Source organism: Pleurodeles waltl, chromosome 1_1 (assembly GCF_031143425.1).
Source record: "Pleurodeles waltl isolate 20211129_DDA chromosome 1_1, aPleWal1.hap1.20221129, whole genome shotgun sequence".
Taxonomy (NCBI): Eukaryota; Metazoa; Chordata; class Amphibia; order Caudata; family Salamandridae; genus Pleurodeles; species Pleurodeles waltl.
In genome coordinates this window covers 456737144-456752046 of record NC_090436.1, presented here as the reverse complement: position 1 = coordinate 456752046, position 14903 = coordinate 456737144, and the positions used below count along the sequence as shown (strand labels likewise).

At 42.6% G+C, this 14903-nt stretch overlaps 1 protein-coding gene across 1 annotated transcript in view; it reads left to right on the top strand.

The window, feature by feature from the left end:
• Positions 1 to 289: 289 nt before the first annotated feature.
• Positions 290 to 14903, top strand: part of TMEM167A (transmembrane protein 167A) — a 60171-nt gene continuing 45557 nt past the window's right edge. Inside the window, exon 1 of the mRNA XM_069224752.1 lies at positions 290 to 433. Coding sequence (XP_069080853.1) covers positions 431 to 433 — 3 coding nt within the window. The 5' untranslated portion in view covers positions 290 to 430. The remainder of the gene's footprint in view (positions 434 to 14903) is intronic.

Below are 14903 nucleotides of genomic sequence, written 5' to 3'. Positions count from 1 at the left end.
ATATGTCCCCGACTCCGTGTTCACTCCGCTAGCTATTATCGGTAATCTCTGGCACTTCATATAATCACCTTAACGCCCCCGACCGCCTTTAACCTAATGTTATATGCACCATGAGCCACTTCGTATGTCTTAATCCCGTCCTCTCTCTCCTCCCTTCTAGTATAACCCAGAGTCTCCCTACCAATTTCGTGAAAGAGCCTCTATCCACAGTTGGATACCGTGTTCCTCTACGTCACTATTTACAGCTGACGTACACAAAGGAAATAGCCAACCGGCTGAAGATGCCGTCCATTGAGAAGTAAAGCTAACGGGAGAGGGCGGGGCTGAGATTGGAAACAGCACATGCGCGAATATCTGCGTGTGTACGTGGTAGTCACGTGATGTCAGGACCGTCGCAACTTCCTTTCCGGTGATGTGACAGGTTGCAACTATGGTAAGTTCAATTAAAGGTCCAGCGAGTGCTAGTTAACTAGTCAGAATCTGCATACTTTCCGCGACGAAGCCGCGTTTTTTTGAGGGAGGACATGAATATTGTAGAGAGACGGATGGTTGTATAAGGCGGTAGTTAGTAAACCTTACAGAGTGCCGTCCAAGGGATGCGAGGGGCTATAGGGTTTGGATTGAAGAAGAAAGATAAATGTGTAAGGGCAAGGCGCCACTGCTTACATTGTGAAAGGTGCGCAAGGAGGGCGCGCACGATAGTGAGACATACTGTGCAGCAAAAAGACGGTTGTCGGGGGGGGGTGGGAAATACAGATCCGATAGAGAATTGCATGGCGATAGAGTTTTGCACTGGTCAGATGAGTGGAAGCATTAGGTTGATAGAGAATTGGGCAGGTGGAAAGTGCGCCGCGTGAGACAATGCTCTGTGTAAAACAAGTCACATGTTTGCATTATGATTAAACTGTTGATCACCTGCGTAAAACTGAGCACTTTTATACTTACTAATATTGAATGTATTTCCAGTTCGAGGCACAAGTTGAGAATTGTGCCCGGAATTAAAAGTGAATTGCAAAGGAGTGACATGGAGCACGATAACGGTGGTGCAGTGCCATGGTTGTGGTAGCAAGGTGCAAGCAACGTAGAATTAAAAAACAAGTTTGCATAGGATTAGTGCTGTGGGTAAGGGAGATGGAGCACAGAAGCGGAAACACAATGTGATCGAGTCACAAAAGCATTTATGTGTACGGAAAGTAGTACTACAGCGGTACTCCTTAACGTACTGAAAAATACCTTTATGAATAGACCACTTTGTTGTTTGTGCAGAACACCTCTGAGGTATGTGAAAGGAGAGGCATAGGTGAGTTATGGTAATCATAGGCGCTCTGCAGTAGGGATATCCTACCTGCTGTGATTACAAACACAATTGGTTAGTTTCCTTAGACAACCTTGTTGTGTGGTGAAGCAGAGAGCTGTTCTAAGGAGGGCACTGCACAATATTCTTTGGTGCGTGGGGAGTTTTTAAGAGATATTCTAGGGCAGTGGGAGGTAAAGTGGTTTGGTTTACAGTACAGATATCAGCATCGCCCCCCGCCAGCAGCGGCAGCTCCGAAACCTTTAAAAGAAAACAATAATAAACCTTGTGGGCCGGGGGGTGACGGGTAGTGAAGGGTGTGCACTCTCCCTCACTGTGCATGTATGTTTGCCTGGCCGTCGTTGGCTGGCCAAAGACACATGCACAGTTGTCTCTCTCCAGCCAAGCCGTTGCCGGGCTGGAGAGAGCCTGCACAGGCTCCCAGTCTGCCTACCTATCCTGACGCTGCTCTGAGCAACATTAGGATTGGCCGCAGGGCAGGCTGGGAGCCTGCGCCTGCAGCGAGGTGAAGGAGGAGCAGCGCGTGGCGTTAAGGCAAGTGTTTATTTTTTTATTTATTTTTTAATCCCCCCTCCCCTTTTGCTTGCCGATCGCCGCTCCCGACAGATATATATGTTCTGTGAAGGTGGAGAAAGTTGTTGCTTAAGTGTGAATAAAAGAGCAGTAGTTTAAGACAATGTTTTATTGTTTCTTGGGATAAAACGTATTATAGCAAATCACATATAGCAATTCAAATGAAAGATCTAATTGTTACTATGACCCTAATTTAAATATGGCCATCATTTAATCATAGATCTGCATCAAGCCTTAGCTCAGGCTCATCACCATAAGGCACGGTACACATAATACCCTGTTGCAAAGTGCATCAACATAAGTTTCTAGCCCACGGCCAATGCCCTTGACCACTATTCACAACAGAAAATGTTAATAATGTCCATGTTCTTGATGCTGCTAAAACCAAGCTGTACCAGGCTAAGAGATCACTGCCTCGTATAAAATCGCATTTAATTCCTTGATTCTGATTTTCTGCAACCCTAGGTACTTACAAATTAGCAGGTTCCTGCTGAATCAAAATCACATCGTCATTTAGTGTCAATTAAAATCATACCATATATGCCGTAACATATATCAACCATTGAATAAAAAAATATGAAAAATGCAAGTGTTTAACTAAAAGCTTTCCTAACGTACAGCGAAATAATTCACCCTCAAAAATCATCTTGGTGAGTCCCTCACCCTTAGTTCTCAACATGTGAGCAACATTAATGTACTTAATTAACCAAGTTGTGTGACATTTGCATGTATTCGCTACTCAGTGGATAGCAGACAACCTCTTTTAAGGAAAAGTGGTCTTTGCCATTTTCTTCTTTCAATTATTCAGTTGGGGCATGCACATATGACCGCGGGTTAGTGATTCAACCTTTATAGCCAAATAGACCACACCTTGTTCATTGATGTTTGTACGCTGGCCAGGCATGTTGAAATGCCAGAGGTAGAACTAGCAAAACACATAGGTGAATTAAGAGTTGTCTAACTGCCTTAGACATTGAGACTAAGAGGTTGCTTGGAGGGAGAGCTTTCTGGAAAAAAATGTGTTGGCTGTATAGGCTGAATGTTTTTTAAGGTTAAAAGTCTCCAAGTCAGTTTTAAAAGATACCATTTTCAGTGTCTTTGTAGCCACTGCTGTAAAGCTCTCAGCTGAACATGGTAAAGTTCCACAGTGTTCCCTGCGGTGCGAAAGTAAGCTGTCCAGGCTTCAATGTTTCCTAGAATTGTTGATAAAGCAGACCAAATCGTGGCCTTAAGAGACTGGTTCTTAACATTCCTCTGCCTATGGCAATTAACTAAGGACTGAAGTATCAGCTGTTCCTGCTGGTTTAAATGCTTGATGAACTAAACACACACATCATTTGTTAGTTATTTCCATATGGGGCTAATTCATCATCATCATCATTATATACTTTATTAAGTATATTGCAACCATAAAAGTATCAACCACAGTAAATAGAAACAGTGAAATTTAAAAAAAGTAAAAATACATAAAACACATCTCGGTATATGCAAAAGAGATACAAACATACATTATGTATTAAGAACAAGAGACTCGTATCCAGAAATATTCCCCGTCAGATTGCATAATTAATGCCCAAATTACATTGAAGGTAGCCCCAAAAAAGAGCTAGTCCAATGCTTTCCTTCTGATTGCCCAGCACCAGTTGAGATATGTGGGAACCGCATATACGACCGACTGGAGTCCTCTGTGCGCAGGAGCCTAAGGGCTATGTGGATCGGTCTACAACCCAACTGCTTGCAAATTGGAATAATCCATGACTTCTTGGGGCGTGCATAACCAGGACAGAAGAATATTAAATGAACCAGAGATTCTTCAATCTGGCAGCACGACGGGCTGACAGTGTTCAATGTAGGACTATTCTTCCATTTGCCTGCACGGGAGGAAGGGGAAGAATACCATAACGTAATTTAAGGTTCAATTTTTTGGCCCTAAGGAAGTGTCACATCTAAAGTCTTAAGAAATGTATAAGTTTAGTGAGTCCTGCTTAGTGTTCCTAAGATCACTCAGGAAGAAGTGATCCCAATACACCTCCTTCAGAGTATTTACAGTTAAATATTTTATTTAGGGGGAAGTGGACCAAAAGTCTCCCGAGCTGAGCTAGAGTTAGTTGGTTCAATACATTAACAACTTTGCCCTAAATAATTATCTTCTATTGCGTATGCACAATAAACTTTCAATATTCTATTTACACACATTTTACAGCCTATTTTCACCATTAGGTTTATTCTGAGCTACTCTGTGGTCCCTGCATCTGTGCGCAACCTGATGCCCCAGCATTACAAACCTTTACCTCATTCAGTTAAATATTGCTATCGTCGTATTTCAGAATATTTCAGAGCCAGAGGTTTACTGGATTTTAAGGCGTTAGGCTTACCACATCGTCATCATCCATACATCTGTTGCAGATTTCCGACTGCTTTTTAGCGCACTTCGAAAGATGCTTGTCGAGCCAGATATTGTTCAAAGTATATTTTGCCATCATTTCGTCCAAGTACTTAAACAAGCTACCTTTAAAATTATTTTGACAGCGTAGATCTTCCTAGAGTAAAATGCACATTGTTCCAGGTTTGAAATCTTTCAATCTCAGAAAATACATTATCATTTCACAATCCCTCATGCGAGCAACCACTCTTCCTAAGTCTAATTTTATAAAAATATTTTGTGGTTTGTCTCTTAAAATTAAAAAGCTGATGCATAGCGTCGCTTTCTCTGTACTGTGGTAAAATGTCATGGTATAAATCATTGTTGTTCTTACCGTGCATGTAAATACACATAGTAATGGTGCTGCACCACCAAAGCGTTGATCTTATAATGTTGAGCCATTCTATGCTGCCTGCACTTTAGATAACATAGTGCTGTATTGACTGGCAAAGTTTATGGAGGTTTTGAAAGCAGGTTTGAGTTCCACACAGATGCAATTGAGTGCTTTGCTTCACCATTTAGGATAGCAGAATGTAATTGTTGATGTTACAGCATCTATGTTAAAACAACCATTACCCCCACTTGTTTACATAAGTGTTTGGGGGGGGGGGGGGTTTAAGGTGCGACCAACAGATCTTTACTTTGAGATATGGAGAATCAGGACCTACATAGTTATTCTTTTATTTCTTAAATTCCATTTCCAAAGGATTGATGTGCATACTAATTATTGAGTGAGAATGGTCTTCTCTTTTTGAGAGAATCCAACCTTTACCTGTTTTTTTTTTTTTAAAGTAGGGCCACTTAGGTCAGTGGTATTTTTTATGATTGATATTTGTATGTGTGAGAAACACAACAATATATGTTTTTCCCCTTTTATTAATGTGTTACAAGTACTACCGGGTAAACAACAAAACATTTTTCCTTTCCAGGCAAGGCCACTCAACATTTATCTTCATTTTGCATTTATATTAAAAAAATTGTTATAAACTGAATAGGTCATTCACGTTCTTTACATTCATCAGTAAATCACCTGTCCTATCCTGCCCTCTTCCCTGGTACCACTAAGATTTATTCCTTGATGAGGTGCACATAGTAGTAACATTTTCTTGGATCCTCGAAGACTGACTAAACATTCTTGCTCCTGCCCAGGCTCACAACAAATTAGACTCTCTTGCTATACTTGATGTCTAAATTCAGCCCGTGGACTGGTCAGGCGGACCATCTCTGTCGCTCGAGGTAGCATTTCCTCTCCCTTTTTAGTCGGGCACCTCTTGCTTGACCTGCTGGAACATCTATCTCCCACAGTCATGCCTGGACTGGAGGCCGGGCCTACCGACACAGAACTGCTCACCTCTTGGGGTAATGGTCCCCACATAATGACAAGGGTCCCCACGTAATGACTGTGTGTCTGCTTTTAAGATTTCCTTCTTTATCAGTGATAGTGTGTGCGAGTCTGTGTTAAAATAACATTGCATAAGTGTAAAGTCTGAGATAACATACCATCAGGAATATCCCTTATAATCCGCCAGTAAGCGAAACTGTGTGATGGATCCTCACTTTGCATTGTATTGAAGTATATTCTTACTGCTGATGTTGAATTCTTCAACGAGGCAAATTTCTTGTGCCAGAGTATGTGCACAATGACTTCTATAAACAACCAGCTATTGAATAGCTTCTAAAACGTCTTCACTAAATGAGTGAATCCAGCTTCTCTTTGTAGGTTTGCATTTAAGTTGTGAATTCAGGGAGACTGCAGCATCTCTTTGTTTAAATGGGCTTGTTTCAGGAAAGTGTGCTTTCTGGCTGAAGTTATGTGATCCCTGAAGCTTTGATTTAGCTTTGCGCATTGTCCCACTCCCCCTGCCGTTTTTGTATAATGTATGTGTGATTCTGCCTAGCTTTTTGGTTGTCAGCAGCCTGTGTTATTTGCTTTTCTCATAGGTTTTGTTGTCATCTTCGTAAACAATGCATCGCAGAATTAGTTCTAAACTAGGGGCACTTTTATTTTTGAAGAAAGTTTGGCTTAAAACTGAGGTTAATTCTCACTTGGCAAACCATGCATTAGCGGTCAGCACAACCAGCCTCCTTTATATACTATACTACATTTTTATCCTATCCAAAATTATTGTTATGATTTATGGAGACATATTTACTTAGAATGATGGTGCCAATCTAAAAGTTCTCCCAAGCTTATTTTGTGTTTTTTTTCATTAGGTCAAATATATATTGTTTCTTTGCATCAGTGGGTAAAATTTACAGCCTCCAGCCTTTCGTTGTAGGGATCCGTTGGGCTGTCCACAAACATTTCGCAAAGCAAGGAAGACAAGCATTTGCAATGCAGTGGGTCCCTCGTTTGCTCGAGTTAGAGCTATTGGCATTGTAAACTCCTAACCGGACCTTTCTTGCCACATAAATTGAAAATTTAAAGTAAAACAGTTTCACATAACTAATTAGACTTTTCTTACCGTATAAACTGAAAAGTAAATGTTTCACATAAGCAAGCCGGTGGCCGCCATCAGCGCAAAGCAAACCCACAAAGGAAAATAAAAGTTATTTTGCAGTGAAATCTATCGGCAAAAGTGCAATTATCCATGTAACCGGCAAAAGTGCAATTATTTATGAAACCCTCAAAAGTGCGATTACCTATGTAAAAGGATCGATGTCATGCAAAGAGCTAGATTACTGCCCAGCGAGATCGCTGTGCGAAATAAAGAGAAAAAGTAGTCCAGAAACCAGACGGAAAACATAGAGCCTCGTAAGTTTTCAGTAGTTGGTCGGTGCGCTCGAGAAGAGCTAAACACCGGAAAAGGCATGACGTATGCATGCCTTTCACTAATGAAAGCAAGTAGATTTTAAAAGGCAAGCCCGCGAACCAATTAAAGTGACCAACATTACATGGCGTGGTTAGAAGCCCAGAAGAGCGATTACAACAGGGAACGGAGCGCTTTGCGCTATCCCCTAAAAAAAACACTATTTCTTCTGACAGACGTTTTTTTTAATGTCTTATGCCTGATCTTCCTACCTCCTTTAAGACCCGTTTCTCTTGTCGAAAAATCTAATTTATATTTTCAGGCCACTTATTTCCTTTACTGCAATCCCTGTTGTTTAATGTTTTACACTGTAGATGGGAAATATGGTCATCACAGAAAAGTCCCATCTGCCCTAACTTCATTTTGTGTGCAGCTTCTCTTTCAGTAGCCTTAATATTCTGTTGTTTGAGTAATGCTCTATTACTTACCATTAATCTTCATTACTCCTGGTCCTGTTGTCCTCGCCCCATTCATCACTAATTGGAGATAACTATCTCCATAACAGAAAAAAGAACATGAAGAATGCTGGGATATCCCCTCCCCATTTGCTCCCTCTGGTAGTGCATAAGCTGTACTTACCTAGCATTCTGCCTGCTCTACCAAGCCCCCAACAGAAGATCAGCGGCGTGGGAGGGGTGTGATGAATGTAACCGTATAGTCAGCCCTACAGTGCGTAATCACATGAAAACAGAATGCCAAAATGTAATGCAGTGAAACCATATATTTAGCCCCTAAAAAGCATAGTGCATTATACATTTTTAGGCCTACTAGAAAAATATTACAAACAAGGCCCATAAAACACAAACTACTCACAGCTGTAAAACAAAAGTTTCAGCCATGTGAGAACTTAAAAAGACAATGAATGGTGGGAGGGGTTATTATTTTGGGGTCCCTCTCAACTAGTATGGAGACCCAGAGATGGCCTAGAGGGAGGGCATCGTACTAACCATTTTGATAGTGGTCCCATTGTTCTAGGACCACCACATGAGTTATGGGCAAAAATGTTTTGTACTAGGAGTGCCCCGCAAAGCATTATGGGGCGAGTTTCTGAGTGCAGCGAATATTGTAGGATCTTGACTGTAATGCTCAGAACAGTCCCTAGAGGGCACCACAATAAAAATGTAATTTGTAAGAAACATGGTCATGTAACCATATAGACAGCCCCTAGAGAGCGTAACCACCTGAAAAGAGAATGGCAAAATGTAATGCAATGTAATCATATATTTAGCCTTTAGAGGGCATAGTGCATTATACATTTTCATGCCTACTAGAGTAATATTACAAACCAGGCCCTGAAACACAAACTACTCTGAGCTGTAAAACAAAAGTTCAAGTCATGAGATTGCTTAAAATAACACTGAATGATGGGAGGGGTTATTATTTTGTGGTCCCCCTCAATCTAATGTGGGGATCCAGATATGACATAGACAGAAGAAGCTCATCATGTTAAATGTTTTGATGGTGGTCCCACCACCAGGGCTAGGACCACCGCACAGTGAGTTATGGGCCAACATGTTTGTGGAACGAATGCCCCGCAAAGCATTATGGGGCAAATTTCCAACTGCAGCAAATATTGTAGTATCTTGACTGTAATGCTCAGAACATCCCCTAGAGGACTCCACAATAAAAATTGCATTTGTAATAGCATGTAACCATATAATCAGCACCTAGAGAGCATAGCCACATTAAAAGAGAATGGCAGAGAGTAATGCGGTGTAACCATATATTTAGTCCCTAAAGGGCATAATGCCTTACACATTTCCAGGCCTACTGCATTAATATTACAAACAAGGCTCTTAAAAACACCAAACTACTCACATACGTAAGTGGTACTCATGTAAAGTGCTCCTCTGAGAACACCCCCCCCCCTCCAGCTTGCAGCCTTTGGGTGCAGACACCACAGAGAATCAGCGGCATTCCCAAAAGCAAGAAAGCGGAAGAAACAGCATAAGGACACTAAGGTAAATGGCCTATCGTGCAATAATCCATGTAACATGGTCAGTCTCCAGGGCGGTAACAAAGCAGCCTCAAGGCGGGACAAACCTAAAGCATTTACCTACGAAATCAAAGGAATTTTAAAAGGAATGAATGAAAGTGATGGGTGTGGTGAAAGCCCACAAAAGTACTTTACAGCACGTCGAGTCACCGTATTTGCGTTGCCTTTGCTCGACCTAAAAAAGTGCTGTGCTGTCTCAACAACCCTGGCCAAAAAGATGAGCAGCTAACTTCTTACCCAATGATCATGTCTCTGGCATGGGGATTTTGCTTCACGGTGTCCTACAGACTTATGTAATTTATGCCTTGCATTATAAAGCAGTCTTCTCACTTTTACCATTCCTGTTAGTTCTGCATTAAAGCCAAAAATCTGCCCTAACTTCTGAATTACAACAAGATTTCCTGTCTTAGGAATTATGGTCAATATCTGATAAAGCTGCAGGATATGGCCTTATATTTCAGTCAAAGTCTCAGGAAGGCTTGACAAATTCACAATTGCCTGTACCCAGGTTGAACAAGTCACCAAACCCCCACACATGTAACATGGTTATCACTGCTGATGTGTCCTGTTTATCCAGCGGAGAGTTCTGCATTATTGTGGAGCTGTGTGAGACCCTTCATTATAGTTGGTAGGATTTCTTATGAGAATTGGTCACTATTTAGCAGAAGACAGGTTCTGGCAGTACTTAAATAAAAGCACGTATTCAGTTCATGACGAACGACCCTTACGTATGTAGATGGAGTGTTTCTGTGCTTCTTAATAGCTGTGCTTAGGGAAGTGTCTAGTTAAGAAAGCAAAGACTGGAGCTGATAGGTGGAAGCAATTGTGAGTTCAGTATTTGGCCATCACATTCCCATGCCACTCTTCTCCAGCTTTTAAAATCATTGGTGCCAACAAGCCACACCAAGCATTGTTGATTTTTTTTCTTCTTTTTTTTCCCCCATTTGTACATTCTTTCTTTAAGAAGAGCCTTTGAAGATTTGGCTGATGGCTCAGCAAAACTCTTGGACTGCTGCGGTAAGGCTTCTGCCAGCCTGTTGCAGCCTGACTGCTAAAGTCAGTTCCCTACAGCTTTGTATAGGTATTTTCTACAAAAGTGTTTCTGCTAAAGAGGTGGAGCACTTTCGACAGAACTGCAATAACGAACAGGCTGCCATATTGTTGCTACCCACACCCATTGATTTTGTTTTTCAGATAACAACCCCGTAGTATAGGTTTGTTAAAAAAAAAAAAAAAAAAAAAAAAAAAAGCCTGAAGCACAGAGATTTGTTATCACTTGCCCCTCATGGTCAATGTAAATCTTTCCCTGACCAGGACTGCTACTACTTTATCTGCTGTCTTCGGTGACATCAGAAGGCCATTTGGCAGGTAGCACATTTGAAATAGATAATGTGAAATTCATGCATAATTTCACAATAAATCAACCAAATATTTCTAACTGTTTACATTCGAAAGACTAACATAATGTTAAACCTTTAAACTTTCACATCCCATTGATTTACAGATTTAGAAATATGCTGTAACTTGTGTAGATTGGACATAAGGTCTCACAAATATGGGCTATTGTTAATGTGAAAATACATATAGTTGCCCCTTCAGCACTTCGTGTAGCAAAATCAAGATGCTCCATATACTTAAGGCAAGTAAGAAAATACATTATTATTTCTTTAAGCAGTTCAAGTTTAGTGCAGTCGCTATTGTGAACATTCATAAATATGGCCCCGTCCTGGCATCAAGGGGGATGGAGGCAACAGTGCACATGGGCAAAGGGTCTGATCAGTGCAGCTCTCTGGTCTTCTCCGCTGCTCCCACCTAGGTCACAACAGAACACATGGGTAGCCAACCCAATCACTGTGCTGAATTTGACAGACCATAATCTCATACTCTGCTTACCGGAATCCGGTTGCCAGGATCCCCACTGGGTTTTTCTTCCTCCAGGTGATCTCCTTCTCCTCACTGGGCCACTGGTCTCTGGTCAGGCAGAAGCTGGTACTTCAGGCTCTGTGGTGAGTGACCTTGATTCTCATGAGTGATACCCCCTCACTAAGCAGAGAGACTGGCAGACCAAACTTGCTAACTCCAAACACAGGCCATGGGAGCTACTCTAGGATCACACCTAGGTGTCAGCTTCACTGATATTTATCATAAGGTTACAGAGGCTCTCAGCCCTACTGCTTATGATTCCCTTATCAGTCCCATGTCCTTTTCAGATGTGTTTAGGCCCTTTTGACCAGTGACCTATGTCAAACTCAAATAGTCCTTTTGAGTTGCACTGAAGAGCCTGCTCTTCCTTCCTTCAGTGTATGTATGTCGCAGCCTGCTCTTAGAAATGCAGCAATCCACAAACCTGTCTTGAGGAGGCTCCTTTACCTCCACATGCTTCTCCCGCAACCCTGGGTCTCCCAAAATGTAACCATAGAGACATATATTGTGCCCTTTACAAGCATACATACATCCTTGCAAGCACACCACAAACAAACACAGGATCTCATGTATTCTACACTTCCACAGGTAAGCATACACCGCATTGCAGACACATACACTAACTTCCATTTATTGCAACCTTCTTAGAACACCTTGTACTGATTTCCGTAGAAACAAAAACTGGTGTTTTCTAATCTTCGAGGCAGTATGCCATATTGGCTCAGAATATTTATCTAAAAAGTCAACATTATGCTCCTTCTCACCATTTGCGTTTGCCTGAGAGCTTGCTGCTTATTACACATTAGTTCAGAGGTCACATGCAGGCAGTAAATCATTTTCGGTATGCTCATTTCCTGGTTGTGCTCCTGCGATTTTATCAGTAGTGTGATTTTTTTTTTCTTTTTTCTTTTCAGTATTGTCATAATGGTTTTCTGTTTTTGAGAATAACTTCTTCCTCTGTATGTCTTATCTTTATTTTTATATGAACATATGTAACCCTCAAGCCCTCTGCCAATAAGTGTTAATATTCACTGCTCAGCACCTAGAAACAATGATCATCTGTGTTATCCCTCTCAAACACCCTGTACGCCATCTGGCAAAACAAAAAAAGCATTGACAATAATATAGTAGAGCTGTTCCTGCTGATGAGTCTGTACTAAAAGCAAGTAGCCTTTATATGCCCTTTTGTTTGTTGGAATAAACTTTAAACTGTGCCTGGCTGGATGGAAGAAAATAAACATTTGTTCCTATCTCATTGTTTTCACTCCTGCTTCTTTCTGCAGCTCTGCAAACATTTTGCCCTGTTGCATTCTATCTGCTTTAAGTTCATCACCTTATGAGTCTTCCCAGATGCCAGGCTGGTTCTGAAAACTCTTGAAGTAGCCCTTGTTTGCGGATGAGTGACATAATTGGCTTGTGTCGCAACTTTGTCCCACCTTCATACATGATGACACAGAGCCACTTAAAGGCACCACCCCAGAACACTGACATCACTTCCCCTTTTTCTTTGGCTGATGTGCATATCAGGAGTGCAGCTCCTATTGATTTTCTTTCTCACTGAATCTCTTAAAATTCTTGTTATAGCAGTGTGCAAGCATATCACCCCGAGCCCTGCTTCGCATCTCCGAAGCAGATATGTTTACTGACCTGCATGATATCTGTTTGTGGTCTAGAACCAGGCATGCAACATATAGCCTCAGATGCAATGTATGGCCATCTGAAAAAAAGAGACCAACCTCTGTGTCACAGAACATAAGAAGGTCCAATTTTCGTCAAGGGTGCCTTGGTTAGATTGATCAAAAGTGTTGAAAGACAAGTCCAGGGACAACTTGGAGAACCACAGGAGGTGCTCTTGAATTTCTTTGATACTCAGGCACATCCGTTCCAAGGAGAGATCACAAAGCCAGCACTTGTGACATCCATCATCACAGTCCCTATCTGACCCATGCCAATTCTGAAGCAATTGCACCCTGAATTCTCCAGTCCATCACCAACCTCACAGAAAATTGAAGTCTCTTAGGTGACCATGCTACAAATATTCAAAATCGTAGTGGTTTTCTCTGGCATGCCTTATGGCCCCAAAGGCTGCCATCTGGGTCTCTGTTCAGCCTTCCAAAGGCAGGTGCTTCCACGGCACCAATGCATCCCAGACAAATCTAGCCTGTTCCCAGCCAATGTTGTGCCATGTTTTAACGGATCTGCTGCAGGCTTTGCTGTTTGTCGTTCCATCAGTGCCACCTCCAACTCCAGTGTCGCAGTTTCTGGATCAGTCCCTCATCTCAAATCTCAAACCTATCCTGCAAATGCATGTCCAATTTTGAGATACAAAATCATCAAAGCTAATGATCAAGCTGATGAGGGCTGGCCCCTGGTCCCTCTGCCAAAGCAGCGGTACTTATGGTCAATAGAGGAAATTTTGGGATTTAATGAAGATGACAATGACAAGGCTGACCCCCCCCCCCCCCCCAATCCCTATCCAGATACTCACCTTTATCTTGACTTGGTTTGAATACCTCTCCAAAATCCTGGAATCCAACTCACTGCGGAAGAGATGAAAGCTTTGGCTTCAAATTTTTCAACCTGGGTCAGCTTCCTCTGAGCCCTTGTTGAAATAAAATGAAGCCCTGACTAGCCAATCATGGCTGCTTGGATGAAACTGTCCTCAGCCCCAACAGTGAGACATCCCATATCATGACCTCACTGACCAGCATCAGCTCACCCTACATTGTTGCCACTGCATCTTACTCCTGAGAGCCTTGTAATGCAGGCCTCCACTGGTTAGATTAACCTAAATAATTTTCTGGGATAAATAATCTTTTCTTCTGCCACTTTGATTTTGCACTCCTTGAATGCAGGTTGTCTTTTGGGCTGTTATGCATGTGCCCTGGGACATGGTTAGTGACAGCGAGATGTTACCTGCCTTGCTGTAAGATATGCACAGTACCTTTGCTTGACAGTGCAAGAGGAACAAGACGCTGCAGAAATGATCTGCATTCTAACTTATTCACTACAGATTCTGTTGCACATGCAGTGGGTACCTGAGCCATCAGGAGACATGCTTCACGGGTTTCTCTGGGTATGTCTTTGATGGATAACCTCTGTGATGGATTTAGGCCCTATTACAAGTCTGGCGGTCCACTGACTGCCAGACTTGCGGTGTCAGTCCCACTGCCAGCGGGCTGACGGTGAGGACCTCCATATTACGACTGTGGCGGAGCCTCCATGGTTAGACCGCTGACACCGCCAGGCTGCCGACATCCTGGCGGTCCTATTGGTTGTAATCCACATTGGCGGCACTGCTTGCAGCACTGGCTTGGGAATTACGAGACCCCATATCGTCAGCCTTTCCATGACGGAGAAAGGCAGGCGTTATGGTTTTGGGGGGCCCCTGCACTGCCCATGCACTTAGCATGGCCAGTGCAGGGAGCCCCCATGCACTACCCTGTTGCGCACTCAACTGCCCGAATTATGCCAGATTGCTGCCGGCTCAGTTATGAGCCTGCTGCAATGTGAAGGCCATGTTTACCGCAGGGCCGGCTGGTGGAAACGCTGTTTCCGCCTGCTGGCCCTGCGTTGAACTTGTGAAAGGGCCAGCGGTGTTCTGCCCACACTGGCGGGCAGGTGGCGGGATGAGTTTGGCGGGCGACTGCAGTCGCAAGTCGCCCGCCAAACTCATAATGAGGGCCTTAGTATTTTCAGTGAAAAGATAGATGCAGCCTTAGAGAAATTTAAAGACAGTAGAGCTACAGACCGCTCATTGTGGGGACTTCCCCCACTTACATTTCCATCAGCAATCCAAAAAATCTGAAGATACTTGAGGGGTCTCACGTTTACCAGCGACAGCCCTCATAGTCTTTATAGCAA